The sequence below is a fragment of the Macaca fascicularis genome, chromosome 6 (genome assembly GCF_037993035.2).
Source record: "Macaca fascicularis isolate 582-1 chromosome 6, T2T-MFA8v1.1".
NCBI lineage: Eukaryota > Metazoa > Chordata > Mammalia > Primates > Cercopithecidae > Macaca > Macaca fascicularis.
Window position 1 is genome coordinate 77,842,769 of NC_088380.1, and position 20,196 is coordinate 77,862,964.

The 20,196-nt window shown below is 39.0% G+C and overlaps 1 protein-coding gene across 4 annotated transcripts in view; it reads left to right on the forward strand.

The window, feature by feature from the left end:
* The window catches only part of ARHGEF28 (Rho guanine nucleotide exchange factor 28), a 311,888-nt gene that overhangs the window by 226,753 nt on the left and 64,939 nt on the right, over positions 1–20,196 (forward strand). For all 4 annotated transcript variants that reach the window (XM_015451604.4, XM_005557142.5, XM_005557143.5 and 1 more), the window contains 8 exons: positions 860–902; positions 5,836–5,959; positions 6,269–6,401; positions 13,072–13,127; positions 14,217–14,265; positions 16,139–16,283; positions 16,370–16,491; positions 18,340–18,480. In XM_015451604.4, the coding sequence (XP_015307090.3) occupies positions 860–902; positions 5,836–5,959; positions 6,269–6,401; positions 13,072–13,127; positions 14,217–14,265; positions 16,139–16,283; positions 16,370–16,491; positions 18,340–18,480 (813 nt within the window). The remainder of the gene's footprint in view (positions 1–859; positions 903–5,835; positions 5,960–6,268; positions 6,402–13,071; positions 13,128–14,216; positions 14,266–16,138; positions 16,284–16,369; positions 16,492–18,339; positions 18,481–20,196) is intronic.

Here is a 20,196-nt window from a genome sequence, read left to right on the forward strand (position 1 = left end):
ATTCTTCAAAGTAGATTTCCTATTACATACAAGATAGTTTTAGGTGCAACATTTGATATTACCCATTTCAGGGGATATGTATTTGTTTTCCTCCTTATGTGTCATTTCCCCTTGCAACCTAGTTTTGCCTCTTCACTGTTGTGGATTGCAAGAGTGAAGGATTTGTCCCTGCTGTGTAGATGGTGTGCTCCACAGTGGCTGCCTCCTCCTTCAGGCTCTCTCACTGCCTAAATCAGTGTCTCTCCTCCACCCCTGTAGTAAGTACTTCGACTCTGGAAACAAGATGGCTCCAAGCTGCTTGCATGAGCCTCCCCTTCTGCCTCCCTCTACAAGTCCAATGAAAAAAGCGGTCCTCCCTTTCCCATGAGCCACAGAGGACATCTCTGAAGTTGCTGCTGCTAGGATTTTATAAGGACATTGCAGCTATATGAAAATTAACTCTTCTTATGCTGTCCTTCAAGACTTCATTTGAGCTTTGTTTAAAAGTGGTTATTTATTGGTTCCGTATGTTAGGGGATTAGTGTTATGAAGAATACGGATGACTCTAGTGAAAAGTATCCAAAAAGATAGAACTAATTTTCTGCACTTCTGAAAATGTTTGCTGTCCCTTGCTGATGCTAACTTAGTTCATAAAGTCATTAAATGTTGGCATATTTCTCCCTACCCTCTTTAAATTACAGGAAGTGATAAAAAAAAAAAGCCAGAGCAATGCCTTACTTATATAAGATTACTCATTTTCTCATTATTTTCTAGCTGGTATTGTGTATAATGATACAATATGGTTGAGTATGCATTTCAGACTAACATATGACTGCCAGTTTGTCTGCCTTAGTTTTCATTTTATTGTTGTGTTTTGTAGAGCAAAGAGCTTACAGCCTACCGGAGCCACCAAGAGGAAAAAGGTACTTTAACTGTTCCAGTTTTCCTGAAGAACTGCATGATCCTCCTTTGGAAATGTCCGCACATCATTTTTGCTATCTGTTCACTAGTTCTTGAGAGGTTTCCATGTAACAAGCCTGCCTAAGACCCTTTGCTCCCTCTGGGATCTGCATCAGGATAGATCTGCCAGCCCTCTCCATTCAGTCCTTGGCTGTGCAGGCCTCAGGACTGGGGACAGCATGTTCTGTTTGGGTATCTTCAAAGCCAAACACCTTCAAGGGGAGCAGTGTGAGGACCACCTGTTTTAGAAAAGCAACATGTCTTCTCTAGCTCTGTTCCACCGTGACTAGAGGACTTCCTTTAGTAATAGAACCCTGGGTGGTCAATTATAGAAAGTGCCTAAATATCCCTACTGTCTCTCTATGGATTTTTGCCTAGTAGCCCTTCAGCTGGAAACAAAGAATAAGCAATGCAGAAGACTTTTAAGCATGATCAGTTTCCTGGTTGAGAGGCAGATTTAACCTAAGCTTCTCTTTCTCCTAGAAGGTGAAACTGTTGTTGTAGTATAGCTTGGGAAGCAGACTAGTGTGCAAGCATGATGGTTGGTTTTTGTTGGTGTTGAATAACTGACTGCCCATGAGTCACACTGTGAAATAGCCCCAGGGTTATATGCAAAACAAGTGCCAGAATGGCACACATGTTTGACTTTAAGAGACCATCTGAAAAGAGTGAAATGGTTTAATTTTGTTTGAGATTAATGCTAAAACTTTGAAACGTTTTAGTATACGGATCAAGATGGGGTGTTTTGTTTTAAATCTCAGAATCAAAGTATTAATAAGAAAATGCCTCCTTTGGTTCATTTCTCTTTTTTCTGAAACCAGAATAGAAACTTTCAAATGATACAAACAGAGGAAGGTTACGAATGCCCTTGAAAGATAGGATGATGATGAAGATGACTTCATGACAATGGCAGTGAGGATGATGATAGCAAAAGCAGTAATTACTGACAGTTATTGAACATTTGTATGTGCCTTGTACTGTTTTAAGCAGCTTACATTTATTACCTCATTTAAGCAATTTACTTCCTCATTCTGGAATTTGATCTTCATCTTGGTCATCATTTTGATTAGCAGTCTTCTCCCTGTTATCTTTTTAACAACTGGAGAAGTAATGGATTGTTATCAAGATATTTTTAAATTAAAAATATAAAAAATATTTATTTTTCATTAAGAGAGAGATTTAAGACCAAAGGAGCCAATGTTATACTTGGCTAAATAGTAGTCTATAAAATATTTTAACTTCGATGGCACGCGTATGAAGTTTCTTTTTATCTGAGTATTCGTTCTTTGTCACTCCTGTTTTTGTTTTCTATTTCTTTCTATTCTTTAATCTTTCTTGGTTTACATCCTGAAAGCATCTTACTCTCTCAGTCATATTCCTTGGTGTATCTAGTAAAGTAGATCTTTCATCTCACCCACTCTATTCCTGCTATCTTATCTTGTTGGATATGCCAATAAGATCCCAAGCCACACCTAATGCTTTGCTTTGGTCATGTTGTAGGTATTTACCTGAGATGGTGCCTTCTTTGATATTCTTTTATTTGTACGAATCACTTAGTTTCTAGAAAAGGAGACATCCATGTAAAAAATGAGCTTACTCTATACCTTGCAGGCTCATTCCAGCACTCTATTCTAATTTCTTAAGGATTATATGGCATGACTTGATTATTTTACTACCACCGTCTGTCTTAAATCTATTATATATATTTCCTCCTTCTCCTCCTCTTTCTTCAAATCTGAGGATCTGAGTGTTAACAAAAGTTCCACTGTGTCAGTTTTCAATCTGCACAGCAGGAACTTCTTTCATCCCTTTAGGCCAGGTGCGGTGGCTCATGCCTATAATCCCAGCACTTTGGGAGGCCGAGGCGGGCGGATCATCTAAGGTCAGGACTTTGAGACCAGCCTGGTCAATATGAGGAAACCCTGTCTCTACTAAAAAATACAAAAATTAGCCAGATGTGGTGGTGGGCACTTGTAATCCCAGCTACTCAGGAGGCTGAGGCAAGAGAATAGCTTGAACCTGGAGGGCGGAGGTTGCAATGAGCCAAGATCGCGCCATGGCACCCTAGCCTGGGTGACACAGCCATCTCAAAAAAAAAAAAAAAAAAAACCAAACCCCAAAAACAACAAGAAAAAAACACTTCAGATGCCAATTCTTTAAATAGATTAAGGGTTAAAATATTAAGAATCTGTATTCTTAATATATTTTAAATGTCTATTTACCTATGGAAAAGGCAATACCATTAGAGGCCCTAAAGAAGGGTTTGTAAAACTTTATTGTGAGTGATGCTATCGGTCAACAAACTCATAATAGAGATTAGACATTCTCGTTCTGGGATGTTAAAAAGAACTTAATCTTTCCAGATTCTTACAAATGTAAAAGCTATTTAAATTCTATTATGAAATTATTTGAGGGTTTTCTCTTCTCAGTTATTTTCTAAAGTGCCTAATTTTAATATAGGTAAATATCACATAGTTAAATTAGATCTGACATGAAGCAACCAACCTTCTACATTTGCCCAGAGGTTATACTGTATTACCCATCTTCATAATCTGATAGTGGATTATGACTATGATATTCACATTTCTGCCAGGCTGGGTGATGGTTTAAGTTTTTATATTTAATGTTTCAGCATTTTTATGTTTACATTGTTATCTCTCAGGTCTTATCAACCTCAGCTTAAAAAGTTGAAGTGTTGGCCGGACTCGGTGGCTCACGTTTGTAATCCCAGCATTTTGGGAGGCCAGGGTGGGCGGATCACCTGAGGTCAGGAGTTCCAGACCAGCCTGGCCAACATGGCGAAATCCCATCTCTATTAAAAATACAAAAATTAGCCGGGCGTGGTGGTGGGTGCCTGTAATTCCAGCTACTCAGGAGGCTGAGGCAGGTGAATCGCTTGAACCTGGGAGCCTGAGGTTGCAGTGAGCCAAGATCACGCCATTGCACTCCAGCCTAGGCAACAAGAGCAAAACTCCGTCTCAAAAAAAAAAAAAAAAAAAAAAAAAGTATCATGTTGTAGAAGTATAAAGGATATGGTAAATTGTGCATTTATAAGTTTTTAACCAATTTGGAAACTGTCGTTTTTGATATAGTCTTCTATAGCAGGGGAGTTGAAAGTAGAGTTGGGTAACCAAGAATTAATTTTCTTTTATTTGCAATAGTTTAGTTGTGTTCTTGCTGGGAAATAGAAAAGGGGTTTCTTGACCTCAAAATCCGTAATGACCTAATCATTTTTTAATTCTGACATTAGGTCTCCTCATCACTCTTCTCTTCTCTTAGACATTGGATAGCATTTTGTGGGGTCACAAAAGGCCTTCCAAGAGAGGACTCTTTTCAAACTCTCAAATGTATTTTTCCCCCAGTTCTGAAAGTGAGCCTATTGAATATTATGGCACAAATTTTTCAAATTAGGATGTGTAAGACACCAGAGGTTATGGAAAATTTTGGATTCTATTAACCAGTCAGTTATCCTAGGTAAAAATGACTAGAGGTAGCATGGAAGTAGAAAGGAAATTAAGAGGGTCCGAGATTCTTTCACTACTCTTTTGGCATAGAGTATATTTAATTCTATTCACTTCCTTTTTCTTCTGCCTTTCAAAATGTTTTCTCTACGCAGCAAATCTAATTTCATTTACTGTGTAGGCTTTGAGTAACAGGACATAACACTGTTCTGACTATACCTTTAGATCTATGTGGTCAAGAGGCAGCTCTTAAGCCATGTGTTATTATTATTTTTTTTTCTAAATGCATTAACAGGTTTGAACTCTAAAACCTAATGTAGAGCTTAAATAACTTAAAGTTTTATTATAATATGTACCATATTAAAGTGTGGAATGGGTCTTGGAAATAATTTAGTCTAAGCCTGTCATTAATTAGATAAGAAAAATCAAAGTCCTAGAAAGTTGTCATTGAAAGCAATATTTTCACAAAATATAATAATATATATTTTGGTGTGTATCAGTAATTTGATTGCTTTTAAATACTTCCCAGAGATAAATATGTTAGTTATCAGTACGGAAAGGTGAGAATTTTAGGGGGTAGGAGAGACTTTAGTTAGGAAATAATCCCTATGGAAATCATCTACAGAAGTGTTACCTGGTTTGACATGATATTTAGGTTGATTTTTAATTTATTCTTTCCTCAGTAATGATAATAGAAATATAAGATTATCAGAGGAAGCTCTAGGGAGAATTGTAACTTTCATAGTCTGGATATGTTTTTTTTCTAGAGAATAATTGTATTGTGGATTAGAAGAAAATAAGTGGTGTTCAGGGCATTCATGGGTGGGTACAGTTACCTCTATCTTGCTGCTTATTTTATGGAGTATCCACAGCCTCTCTCCTCCACAACCTGGAGAGTCTCAGATCGTGCTGAGTGGGAGAGGCTTCACAGAGTGGCAGGCAGTCTGTTTCTCAGGCTGTATCAACAAAGGAAACCTGTGTCTACTGACTATTATCTCTGTGTTCCAAAAATAAATAAAATCCAGTTGCATATTGTTGGGTATTTGGCTTGTCTGTGCTCTAGGGAGTTCTTACTAGCATAGTAAACAGGAAGATGAGTGTTTTCAGGGTAAAATTATAAGTCTAAGGTTTATTTCCTTAATATTATATTATGAAAATTTTCAAGTACACAGAAAAGTTGAGAGAATTATATACTGTATACCCACTTCCACCACCTGTGTTCTGTAATTGTTGACATTGTGAGATTGTTGCTCTAATCACATGTCTGTTCACTTATGCTATAAGTGTATTTTAAATAAATTTTCTCTTTAGAACAACCACTAAAACCGAAAAAAATATATACACATACATATATGTGTACACACACACACACACATATATGCTGTTCTTCCTCTTTATGTCCTAAAAGCCATTATAACAGATTCTGTTTTTGTAGAATTCAGGAAGAAGAATGGGATAAATACATCATACCTGCCAAATCAGAGTCTGAAAAATATAAAGTGAGTCGAACTTTCAGTTTCCTCATGAATAGGATGACTAGCCCTCGGAATAAATCAAAGGTAATTAAACTTATTCACGTATTTTCTATAAAATATAGATGTTTTAGTTTCTCAGCAGTTAGTATAGTTTCTACTTTCCCTTTAAAATCACTTACTTTAGATTTTGTTTACATATATTTCTTATGGAATATTGCTAAAGCCCAGAATATCACATTTAGGTGTTATGGTGTCCCTCTGTGTGCAATCCTTATATTCTGATGGAAAATGTAGAGACTTTGCTTGATGATGTCTGTAAGAAGGTTGGCTCACAGCGTTTTCCTTTTCTCATTTTCCCCCACTTTCCTGCTACTGCTGCTGCTGCATCTGAAGACAAAAAGCAAGGATGCCAAAGATAAAGAGAAGCTAAATCGACATCAGTTTGCCCCAGGAACTTTCTCTGGGGTTCTGCAGTGCTTGGTTTGTGATAAAACATTCCTGGGGAAAGAGTCACTGCAGTGTTCCAGTAAGTTCTCAGGTCTATGTGCGCTGTCTTTGCATTTCATCTCCTGACAGTAACCTTGAGAAGAGGCTTATTGCTCAATACATTTACATAAACCTTTTCAGTGCGACACATATGACTGAACCATTTACCAAGCAATGACTGATACTGGTTAGAGTCAGTATGTTTTGTCCATAACTGATAACTTGTCTTAACCCCAGATTTGTATGCCTCACTGTCTGCTTTATGTCTCCACCTGGATGTCTAAAGAGTGTTTCAGATGTTACAATCTCCTCCTTCTGTGCTCACCTAAAAGCTGATGCTCTCAGCTTTTAATGGCAACTTGATCATTCCAACCACATGTTCATGCCAAAACTTTTGGAGTACATCTTTATACCTCCCATTTTCTTACATCCTACATCCAATCCATCAACAAGCCTCTTGGCTCTATTTTCAGAAAACATATAAAACCCAGGCACTTGTCACTACTACCACTGATATTCCGCTCTAAAGCTACCATTTCTACAGCATTCCAACTGGCTTCCTTGTGCTTTTACCCCTAAAGTCTGTTCTCAAAGCATTAGCGAGTGAGCTTGCTAAGGCATATATCACTGCATTCAAAAAATCTCCCAATGGCTTCCTATACCCCAAGTATAGACTGAAGTCCTTAAGTCCTTGCAATGACAACAAGTTCCCATGCGATCTATCCTCTCCCTCCCTTACTCCCTCTGCTCCAGTCACACTGGCATCTTTGCTGTTTTTCAAACATGGCAGTCATGCTCCTGCCTTAGGGCCTTCTCTGGCTGTTCCTTCTGACTGCAACCCTCTTTCCTCAGATACCCACGTGGATCACTCAGACGACAGCTTCTCAGGCAGCCTTTCCTGATCACCCAGTACCTGGCTCGTCCTTGCCTCCTCCTGGCACTTTTCCCCATTAGAATATTTACCACTATCTAACTTACTATACAGTTTGCATATGGGGGCTAGATTTTTGTCTGTTGAATTTGTTCTCTGCTATATGCAGAGTGGCTAGAACATACTAGGGGCTTAGTAAATAACTGATGAATGAAAGAATAATTCAGAGAAAAAGTAGTGAGGTGCAGGCAGGCAGAATAGATTTCAGGGTATTTGTTGATTGCCAGAATTGTGGGAATATTTGGGAGGTGGGATGGGAGCACAAAGGGAAGAGAGGAGCAGGGGAAGTTTACATCTGAAGTTCCTCATTAAATTTGTTGAAAATGATTGAACTAAAAATTTATCTACAGCTGGACATCTGATGAAAATACAATCCGCATATGGCATTAGAGGCAGATCGAATTTTCTTCTCACAGTTGACCCTGTCTTTGATTATGCTGTCTTTATTGCATGTTTGAATTTTGCTTTCCTTGAACACTTGATTTCTTTCTTTTCCTGGATCTGAAGTAGCATCAGGCTGCTCAGATGTGGTTTAATTTCCTACATTTTTAGAGATTTGCTCCAAGTAGCATTTATGGGTTGTTTCTGGGCTGCCCACACTTCAGCGGTCGGTTCATTCGTGTGATGAGCATGTGTTTCTTAGGTTGTGGTTCCATCCTTGTGGGTGGACTTGTGGACTTGAGCCCTTCGATGCATCCCTGGCCATACCCAAGACCTTTCCCTTCCCTGTTTAAAGACAGACTCCTCAAGTTGGATAATCTCCACCCACTGCTTTTAAGCCTGTCCCTGCCATTTCTTCATTAACCATCTGCATTTTGACCTCTGTGCATATTGCTTAGCAGAAGTTCTGCTTTTGATGGAAAGTGAGAGTCACTCTCTAGTCAAGTCTGAGTCTTTCCTCATTGTTCAGACTCACTGGTCTCTTGTTTCCAGGGTGACATCTCTCCTTTCAGGGATGTTTCTTCTTTTCCGTGGCACACTACTCTTCTCTTTTACCACCTGGGTTGTCTCCTTTTCCCTAATACTGGGTACGCTCAGAACTTAGTTCTTGGGCACTTGTTCGTTTTTCCTTGATTGTTCCTAAGTATAGTCATCCAATCTTATATTCTAAAATATCATATTTAGACCTATTACTCCTATATTAATATCTTCTTTCCTCACTTTGTATTTCCATGTTCAGTTGCCCAGAGGCTGAGTACCTGTGTAATTTATGGCCCCTTTTGAGAATTATGGTAAAAACTACAGGTATAAACTAAGACTGTGGCAGGCACAGGAGCTCGTAGAAAGACCATGTGTGGGAATCATCACTCAGAGATTTCATCGTCTCCGAAACCCACCGTGTCTAAAACTGACCTCAAAGTCCACGCCCAACAGGCCATCCTTGGGCTCGTGCTCCTGGCATCACAAGCTTCAACCCTGGCTGCTTTGATTCCACTGCCCTCTTGTCCCTCCTGTCAATGTCGCACAGTCACTCTTTTCTTTCCCTTCTCACTGTTGCCACTCTGGGAGATTCTCATCACCGTCTTCTAGAATGCTGGGAGGGAGCTGTGCTAGTTTCTTCCTTTCCAGATATGTTCATCTACAATTTATGATCCATACTTTTCCCACAGTAATCTTTATAAAATACCACTTTCATCAGCCCACGTAAACTTAAGGACCTCTGTTGTCTACTGGGCTAAGTCCGAGCTCTTCCCATGGGCATTTGGTTCCCTCGTCTGTGACCTGCTCATTAGACCCCTAGGCCCCCTTCAGCCTCAGTTTACAGTCAGGCCCTGCCAGTTCCGTTGCCCTTTCCTCCCACTGCAGGTGATTTCCTGCCGTTGCCGTTTTGCCTGTGATCATCTCCTTCCTCTCAGTTTCTCCCACTCCTCTGCATAGATCCTGGTATTTTACGTCCTCATTGGAGGTCTTCCCTGACCACTGTGGCCCAAACTCCTGCCTGTCACTTTCATATCCATTTAAAATTGGATTATGTACAGTCTCCCTGGGTTTTGACTATTAAAAGAAACAAAGTTATTTTAGGGCCCTAATCACATGGTGACTCCCGTGTAGCCCCTACAGCAGCTCTCACAAAGCTGGTCCCGAATCACTCATGCAGAGCTGGCGACCAGTAAAGCCTAGGGAGCCAGGGCTCACTGAAAGGGAAACTTTTGTAGTTCATTGAGTTGAGTGAATGTGATGGAAATTAAGTACCTAGGATACATTTAGCTTTAAAAACAGTCATTTCTTAATAAAGGAATAGTATTCATAGAGGTTACAAGGTTTAAGCAGAAACTTTTTATTTATAATATTACCACTTAAAGACTATTAATATTTTAAGGGAGTTCCTTATAACCATAAAAAATTATGAGAGCCTTGCTCTGTTGCCCAGGCTGGAGTCCAGTGGTGCAATCTCGGCTTACTGCAACCACTGCCTCCCGGGCTCAAGCGATTCTCCTGCCTCTGCCTCCTGAGTAGCTGGGACTACAGGCACATGCCACAATGCCCAGCTATATGTGAGCTTTTAATGCTGTTTCATTTGATGCTGACATCAAATGTTTTTAATTATTTGTTTTTGAACATTTAATTTTTTCCTAATTTTTTAAACAACATAAATAATTTGGCAATGAGCATTCTTTCACACATATGATTGTCCACATATTTGGCAATTGCCTAAGATTAAATTATAGAATCAGATGAGTAGGTCAAAGTGTATATTTGATTTCCTCTTTTACCCACAATTTTTTTAGAAGTAATTTCAAAATTTACAGCATTTCTTTTTGGCGGGGGAGAGGGTGGTTTAAACTTTGCTTATTCACATTAAGGTTTTTCCATTGAGCACTACAAATATGACACGTACAGCCTCTGCTGTTTTGGTTAAATAATCTTTTTCCATGGGTGCATTTTTGTTTTTAATTGTGAAGGTTAATATTCCTAATCTTAAAGCAAGATATGATATAAAACAACACATAGTATTGCATAAGTATTCAAAATTCTTGTGTAATTTTCCTCTGTTAAAGCCTGAGTTGCTAATTTTCCACACAATTCTATTTCTATAAAATTCCCCTTGCTTATAAATAAGTTTCTTGGCTATTATTTTGATGTTACATTATCTGTTACACAGAAATTTATATATCATACCTTCATTGTAGATTTAACCTTAACATAAAGTTATCCTTTTAATGTCATTAGATGCCTTTTGCATTTAATTTTACTTTGTCTGAACTTAATATTCCTCCTGCTTTCCATTTGTTTGTATTTCTCTCAACTATTTCAGTGTTTTCGATTTGAGGTGCATGTCTTTAATTTAGCTAGGCATAATCTACAATGTAGCTGAAGGACCTTGTTTTATAACAGGGTTTTTAAAATTTTACATTTAATTTTACTGCTACCAACATATCTTTTATGGGTCTTTGCTGTTTTCCTTGATGTCTAGTTTAGCTATTTAGACCATGTGGTGTTTGCTTTTGTCTTCTCCAGGGATTTGGCAAGATATGCTCTTTTAATATCAACTAATGGTAGCTTTAAGGCTGTGGAAGGCTACTAATTTAATACTTTTTTATTTCCCTTATGTTTATTCTCCCCCACCCAGCCTCTGTTAATACACTGAATTAATTATTAAAGTATTCTCTTTATAAGATTATTATGTTTAATCTTTCAAGTATAATTTTCTGTTTCAAAAAAAGTTGACATTTTTATTCAACTGTCTCTACCTACAACTTTTTAGATGGGATTTTTAGTTTAACTTGTTTTACTGCTCACTTTTTTTCTTTAAAAAACAGAAAAACTACAGTGAATCCTTCTTGAACTCCTAATTTTGATTCTGTCCTCAAGAGGCTAAAATAGGAGTGATCTGTCGATCTGAAACTTTGTGTACCAAGGGACATATCTTCTTTTTTCTTTTTTTTTTCCACACAAGAAAAACAACTTACCTAGTTAAATAAATTCTTAGACCAAAGTCTTTTCCCTTCGTTGCTTTGCCAACATTGCTGCAATAGATTTGGGCATTTATTATCATAGTGGAAAAGTCTAGGGCCAACCTGACCCTGTTCCTTTGTTGATAACCCTCATTTTCTGCCTTATGCTTGAGGACTTTTCATTTTTTAATCATATGGATATTGTCAAGATGTGTCTATAGTATAGGTGTCATTTAATTATTTTTCTTAGGAAACAGTGAGAACTTTTGATGTGTCGTTTTGGGTGCTTTTTCAGCTTTATAGAATTCTTGTCTATGGTGGCTTTGTCACTGCTTCTGATCTAATTTTTCTGATCTCTTCCTTGGGTAAGTGTGAACTCTGCTGTCTATGTTGTTTGTATGACGTCTATTTGATAATTATACCCTTCCTCTTCTCCACATTCTGGAGGGAGGCTTTCCAGTGTAATTTCATAGCTTGGTTTTGATGTCTGCACCACACAGATTCTTCTCAATTCAGTTCAGATTGCGCTCTTGTCTCTTTCCCTTCCTTGCAGTCCTTGCCTGTCTCACGAAGCTCTGTTTTCCTCTCCTCCTGCAGGCCAAGTCTCACATCCTGTTCTCCCTTCATGCCCTTTCATTCTATTTTACTGAGGCCCCCGTCTTCTGCCTCTTATCAAGAACAATTTTTCAGGTATCTAAAGTTTCTTTCCTATTTCTGGATCTAGTATTCAGTGGCTGCTTCTTCTGGTGAGTTGTTGGTGTAACTTTGTTCTGTGGTATCTTACGGCGTCTACATTTTCTCTATTATTTACTCACTCTGCCATGAGGAGAGGGCTGTCTGAATCTGATACTTATCAGCCGGGCCAGTGCATAGATTAGCCTTGGGCCCTGCTTGCTGGCCACTGGCGTGTTGACTGAAATGCCTCTTCAGACCGGCAGCCTGAGGACAGTTGTAGGGCTCAGCTTCCTGCCCAGTTCTCAGTGGGTCAGTGGCACTTATGCAGTGTGGCTTTGATGGACCAACATGGGATCTTCCACTCCCACAGAAGGATTCCTTCTGCATACATTTCCAGTGCACCCAGGCTCCTCCGTCTATGCTACAGTATGTGGGGGGTGGTGATGTGGAGGTGGGAGGGGAAAGGACCCAAAGACAGCACCCTGGCAGCAACCAGTGCCCATACAGTGGAGCTTTCCATGAGGACAGCCTCAGTGTCTGTGTTCGTGGGCAGAAAGGGGCAGGGAAAGTATTCCCTTACATTCTTACATTCCCTTACATTCTTCCAGTGAGATGACATTGTTTTATGACGTGTGTCCATTGTTTTATGATATAAAACATGGGATCTTTTATGATATAAAACAATGGGCTCAGGGCTAACATTTCTCATTTAATTAGACTACTTAAAACTTCTAGTTAGTAGGAATTCTTGCCAAAACCTCACAATACATTTTTTTTCCAGCATTAAGAGTTTCTTTCTTCTGGTTGTGATAGGCATTTTACCCAATGTGGGAGTGGGGAGTTACTACCAGCCAGGTGTCAGAAATCCCATGCAATGTAAAACATGTAATAGGAAGTGAGTTCTCAGGGAGACACAGAAGCTTCGCAGAAGTATATGTCATTCCTAACTCCAGATTTAGTAATTGATAAGATCCTGTGCATATGGGGAGAAATATCGCCAAAGAGATTAAAATAATAGCAGTCTGCTTGTGCTTGAGGTGTGAGGATACCTGTGATTTAAATATTTGTCTTTCCTTCTTCAGTTTTCCAGATATCTGTAATGTTTATGTGTTATTTTTATAATGACCAGTAAAAGCATGATGCAGTCTTATTAATTTCAGACTAATTAAGTAAGATGGATGCTTTTGTATCTTTTCCCTTTATTTCAGACTGTAATGCAAATGTGCACAAGGGTTGTAAAGATGCTGCGCCTCCATGCACCAAGGTAATTGCTCAGTAATCTGTGAATATTGTATCTAGCATGGTTGCTTCATAGTATCTATTTGAGCTTTTACTCTTTTATTGCCGTCTATAGATTTATTTCTAAAACGATCATGATAGCAATAATATAACATGTGCTCAAAGTGTATAGTTATTTGCTTAACTGTACACTGTTAGAAATGGAAGGAAAGCTCAAGTCCAGATATTTGTGTTATATGCTGTAGCTAGGTTAGGCTTTCTGTAGAGACCTGCTTGGTTTACCAGTGCAAGCCCTGGGTACATGCAAATGAAGAGCAGAGTAGGAAGTCACAAATGTCTGAAAGCCTCACAATCACTGGAAGACCTGTGACAACACAGATTTCTGGGCCCCACTTCCAGAATTTCTGATTCCATAGATCTGAGGTGGGGCCTGAGAATGTGCATTTCTAACAAGTTTGCAGGTAATGATGCTGCTGCTGGTTCTGAGACCTCAGTTTGAGAACCACTGGACTAGAAGAATGTCCTTTGTAGTTGGGAATGGGCTTGAGTAGGTGAAGGTGTCTGTGATTCTGTTCCTTTCTTTCCCACTCAGTAGTCATGTCACAGATGCACGTGAGTGAGCATGATGATCCTTCAGGGGGAAACTTGCAGTTGCAAACCTCTGTGTCGATAGGAACACATATTGTGTCAGATTACAGAGTTGAGGGCTGTTTTGAAGGTGACATTTCAATGCTCCAGGTGGTTGTCTCCTATAGTTAGGAAGGATAGCAGGAGGTACAAAGAAACAAGAAGGAGAAAGGCAGCATTGTTAGGAACTTTCAGCCTGGGTCTGTACACGTGAGCTGGAGACTTCTGGTTCCCCGAGGCTTTTAATGAAGCCAGGAGTGTTCAGGAGGCAAGGCACGTGTTCTTGGGGCCCCCTTCATTACAACTTGCGCGTTTTATCACATTTTACTCTTCATTGCATTTAATGTATTTCGCTTTGAATTCCTCTTAGAAATAAAATAACAAAAATGATGTAGATAAGAATCCTGTTCTGTGTAACTATGTGGATATTCTTGCAGTCCAGTGATACTTTGATCTTACTTTATGTGTTTCTAATATTCTTTACCAGAAATTCCAAGAGAAACATAACAAGAACAAACCACAGACCATCCTTGGAAGTAAGTGATGTGGAAAACGACAAGAACTTTAAAAAATTTAATACATACTACACATTTTTCCATTATAAAAATATCTCCTTTTGTTTTCTCATTTATCCAGTTATTTCTTCTTTCATAACATATGCTTGGCATAATTTTTAGTTTTATAAAGTGGTCAAGAAGGCTATCAACTTCTAGCCCAGCCTAAGAACTTTTGTGTTGTATGTACATATGATCTTTTATATTAGGGAAGGCTATAAGGAGAAGGTATTACCATGTTGCTTCAATTCTAAGATGCTGTCTAGTGGAATATGCTCTGCTGATGTATTAATAATCCTTCGAGGAAAAGAGAAATACTACATGAAATGTACATTACTTTGTTTTCCTAGCAGTAGCATAGTATAGTAATATTGCAGTAATATATTTGTCTATACAAATACACACCACATTCTTCTTAAGAATTGCAATGTTTGATGGAAAAAATCTTCAAATTTGGAGTCTATAGATTCTTATCAGTTTCTGGTGTTCATTATTATAGTTACCTGGTGTTTCATTAGCTGTGCTTGAGGCTATGATCTCATTAGCACCTTTAGAATGACCGTGAAATTTCAAGGCATGCTGGAGTTTTGTTTGCATATTTTAAAATTCGGTGGCTGTGTTTTTCCTGAAGTGTATATTGCTGAAATTTAAGCAGTTTCTCTTGAAAATAATTGGTGCCCTTTGACAGTTCTTTACATTGCATACAAGAACCAATCACACCAATGTCTCCTAAACTGGAAAATCTCTTGCTTTATTGTGAGAGATTTTGTGATGTCTTCTGCGTAAAGTTGTGTTGCTTGACATGTGGCAGGAATTTTAAGTGCATAGTAACTTTTCATTTCCATGTAACAAAGTGTGACTGATATTTTAAAACCACTTTAATCAGGGGACAATTAGGCATGCAAATTTGTGGTAACATGCTATTGGGTGTAACGTTATATTAGGTTAAGTTGGTGTAGGTAGTAACAGCTGTCACATCACTCTTTTGCCTTGACCCCAAAAGTCTCTTTGATGATGTTAGTTATAAGGGGCTTCTCATTTTCGTAGGGTTAAATGTGAAAATAGTATATTAGAATTGATGAAATACCATGTATTACTCCTCGTCACATGGGAGTTGTAAGAATAAAACTAACTTATGCATGTGTAAAATGGTTTGTAATATCTGGGATCTATGTTAGTATTTTTCCCCTTTTGCTTGAGAATGTATATGCTACACAGCTGTAATATGGGACTGAAATGTCTTCTGAGTCATTTATAGTACACATCAAATGTAAATGCATCTCTGCCCAGAATATTTTAGAACTGACCAGAAAAATACAGAAGCCCTATTTAGTTTTCCATGTGTGAGAGAGAATAGCCCAGCTTGGCTTGCAGGTTTCATTTGCCTGAGATCCTTATACCGTGAAGAATAGGCTCTCCAGCATCATTCCATTCCATTGATGTGTTCTCCGTGTGTGGATGCTTGTTTATACACACAATATGCATTCAGTAACAGTACTAATAACACCTTGCAACTATTTAAAGCTGGCTCCAAGGAGTACAAGCAGTGATTTATGGAAAGCTGGCGCAGTATTTCTCCATTCCATTGTCTTGTTTGTTTGTGCAATCCAAAACACCCACAGTCTCCAAGTGGAGATGCGGAAGTAGGCCTGCTGCATGGGTGTCAGGAGGGTGTCAAATGAAAGGGACACTAGGAGCAAGGGTCAGGATGTAGCAGGGAGACTGGTTTTAAGGCAGAGCATGCGACAGATTACAAGTGGTCATTGCAGGGTTTAGCTTTCTGGCTTTTAAGTGACTACTTTTGCTTGTAATTACTGACCTGGAAACCACATGAAGCATCTGTTCCGATTTCCAGATTCTTCATTTAGAGACATCCCACAGCCTGGTCTCTCCTTGCACCCTTCTTCCTCCATGCCTGTTGGATTGCCGACTGGAAAGAGGGAGACTGCGGGACACGCTCATCCATTGTCCAGAAGTGTTCCAGGCACCACCTTGGAAAGGTAAGGCTGAGTGTGTTTTTACGTGTTAATGGCTCAGAGAGGCTGCTGGGGCTAACTTTGCTCCCCTCCCTCTCTCCTAACTTCAGGAGGTCAGCCACATCCTTGGAGTCTGAGAGTGACAGTAACAGCTGCAGAAGCAGGTCTCATTCTGATGAGCTGCTACAGTCCATGGGCTCTTCTCCCTCTACAGAGTCTTTCATAATGGAAGGTGAGGAGAAGACACACTTCCATTTATTTGTGTTTTTGTTAGCATTTGCCAAAAGGATATTTTCTGAAGGAAATAAGATTGAAGCATTTTTTTTTTTTTCTTTTTCAATGAAGTCTGTTTCAGGGTATCTCTTTGGTACAGGTTCTACTTTTTAAAAGAATGAAAATTTAGCCCCAGAGGAGACAACCAGATAGTGACCAAGGAAATAGGATGTAAATTTTAAATAGACATATTACTAAAAGAATGTCACAAGCATAATGAGGAGAATGAAATATATTATGTGCTTCTTATTAAAAATGTTTTCTAGCCATTGATGAATTGGAATAGGATCCTATATCAAAACATACTTTAATTAGTTGAGACTGGTCTTCTTTGGATCTCTGAGATACTTACCCCATCTGTTGCCTCCTAGGGGAATAAAAACATTTTGTTTTGAGATGGTCTCACTCTTGCCCATGCTGGAGTGCAGTGGTATGATCTCGGCTCACTGCAACCTCCAGCTCCCAGGTTCAAGCGATTCTCCTGCCACAGCCTCCCGAGCAGCTGGGACTACAGGTGCACATCCCCCCTCCCCCCCAGCTAATTTTTGTATTGTTTGTAGAGATGGGGTTTCACCACATTGGCCAGGCTGGTCTTGAACTCCTGACCTCAGGTGATCCAACTGCCTCGGCCTCTCAAAGTGCTAGGATTACAGGCATGAGCCACTGTGCCCAGCCATTAAAGCATTTTTTTAAAGCGTATTTTATAGGGCAGTACTTAATCTAGGAAATTGGTTTTTGTATCCAAGCTGCACCAGTAAGAAGGAAAAACAAATGGAAAGAGAGTAGTGACAAGAGAGAGGAGTGGACTCTGCCCCAGGAATCTGTTTTATTTTAATCTTAAGTCTTTAAATTCATTGTCATCTCATTTGTACTGCTCTGAGCTGGAACTTCTCTAATGAGTGCCATTGGGTAAATAGGGTTTAGTTTTCCTGAGGAGTGTGTATGGGGGGAGTGGTGGGCGAGGGTTGCATGTATGTATGTGTGGTTTGTTTGTAATTTTATCAGAAAAACCTGCACTCATTTGTGACTCAAGTACTTACTGCTTTGTGTCTTAGCAAGTCAAGAGCAAACCAAATGGATGAGTACACAATTCAGATTTTAGTAAACGGTGCAAAATAACCCAGAGCAGAAGAAGTTCATGTGTTCAAGATTGTGTACACACATTATGGACTCTGTAGGTTACCAAAAATAAAACTAAAATAGAGCAGGCCAAAACAAGCAAAATAATCTTCAAATGTCTTTTTTCCTTCATATAAACAATCACTCTTTTTAAATATCTGATTTTTCTTTGCGTTCATGAAAGCTGTCTTAATTTGGACCATTTCATCAGTCCAGTTTTAAGAAGTTTTTACTCTGGCTGGGCACAGTGGCTCAGGCCTGTAATCCTAGCACTTTGGGAGGCTGAGGCGGGCGGATCACTTGAGGTCAGGAGTTCAAGACCATCCTGGCCAACATGGTGAAAGCCCATCTCTACCAAAAATATAAAAACTAAGCCAGGTGTGGTGGCACATGCCTGTAATCCTTGCTACTCAGGAGGCTGAGGCAGGCGAATTGCTTGAACCTGGGAGGCGGAGGTTGCAGTGAGCTATCGCACCATTGCACTCCAGCCTGCGCGACAGAGAGAGACTCTGTCTCAAAAAAAAAAAAAAAAAAAAAAAAAGTGTTTCACTCCATGTTAATATATTTTGGTTTAATAGTTTCCATGTTCATAGCAGATTTATTTAGGGTGAGGAATCCGTAGACTTATGAAGGTGTATTTGTGCTGCGTTATTATACTTCTGGCTTTTCTTTTCTAAACACACGTTAGATGTTGTGGATTCTTCTCTGTGGAGTGACCTCAGCAGTGATGCCCAGGAGTTTGAAGCAGAATCTTGGAGTCTTGTGGTGGATCCCTCATTTTGTAATAGGCAGGAGAAGGATGTCATCAAAAGACAGGATGTCATTTTTGGTAAGCATTTCAAATATGCTTTTTGGGTTGAAGCAGTATGGTGCAGAGAACAGAACATGGAATTTGCAACTGTACAGAGTTGGGTAAAATCCCAGTTCTATCATTTGCTGTTTACCTGATCACAGACAAATTATTTAAATCACCTCGACCTTAGTTTCTCCATCTGTAAAAAGAGGATAATATTAATAGCAAAAACCGCAATCAGTTTTGCAATAACCTAATAATACTCAGGTTTTAAATACCGTTTTGAGATTGCAATGAGGTATAATATGTATTTGGCACAGAGCAAATGTTATTTCCCATATTCCTTTCAAGTTTACTTCGGTTTGGCCTATACTCTTACCTCTTCTATATAAGAACTGCAGTACACCTTCACATATTTTAATGTAGGGCTATTGCATATGGCTTTCCAGTTTGGCTGCATACACCAGCCATTCACAGAGACCAGGGGCAGTCCGAGTAGCTGCACCTGGGTTAGGGCAGGGTTTGACTGTGTGCTGCCATCCTGAGTACAGAATTCAGCTGTGGTGAGACTGTATTTTGTCATGCTATTTGGGATGAAGGCATTCTGGATTGGGGAAAGTTAAATTGTAGACTAGGAAAAAAATGAAACTTTGAAAAATTTCAAGTACAAAGTAGATGCCAAAATGTGGTTCCAAGAAGATGCCCTACTTTAAAGATAACACTGGGTCTTTTCACTAATCCTGTGTATGCAAATATGGGCCCCAAAGTCCATAGGCAGTTAGGATACCTTGTCACCTGCCTCAGGTGGTGGTTATGGACATGAGGTGAGATGGTGTACGAGTGTGCTTAGAAATCTGTCAAGAGCTGTGTAGGTGTGAGTTACTTTGGAAAGGAAGATGCTGTCCCTTTTAGTATTTCTTAGGCAATTTATATTCTGTCAATTTTCTTCATTTACCTCTCAATTTCATATTATTAAAAATAATCTAACCCATTGGAATGAATTATTACATGGCCTTTTGTGTCAGAAAGGCTTGTGTTCCTGGGCGAATTCTTTACCCTCTCTTCCTCACTGTTTCTCTTTTCAAGATGAGGAAAATCATTCCTATTTTCTGGGTCATAATGTATTAATGGGTTAAAAGATTAAATGAAATGATATAGGTAAGTGCTTAGCATAGAGTAGGCACTAAAAACATGATAGGAAATAATTCAAAGTTAGTGAATTTCTAATTAAAGAAATTTTTATTTTTGATAAAATATTAAAGCTATGTTTAGACTTGCTGTCTCTCCATGGCTGATATTTAAGGTTCTTTCCCAAAACTTGCAGTAAGTTTGGAAATACTCATTAATGTGCAACTAGTACTTTTGGTGTACCTGTAAATTGTGAGTTGTTATTTTCTCTCCTGATGCGTTTTAAAAATTGAGGTATAATTCACCTGCTCAAAATTCACTCCTTTACAAGTACACAATCTAGTAGTTTTTAGTATATTCACAAAGTTGGGTAGCCATCACAATTTCAGAGCATCTTCATCACTTCAAAAATCCTGTACATGTTACCAGTCACTCCCCCCATTTACCCCTTCTGCCAGCCTCCGGCAAACACTAATCTACTTTCTGTCTCTACGGATTTGCCTATTCTAGACATTCTACATGAATGGTACAATATGCGGTCTTTTGTGGCTGACTTTTGTCACTTAGCATACTGTTTTTAAGGTTCATCCTAGTCGCAATACGTACGGGTACACCATTCCTTTT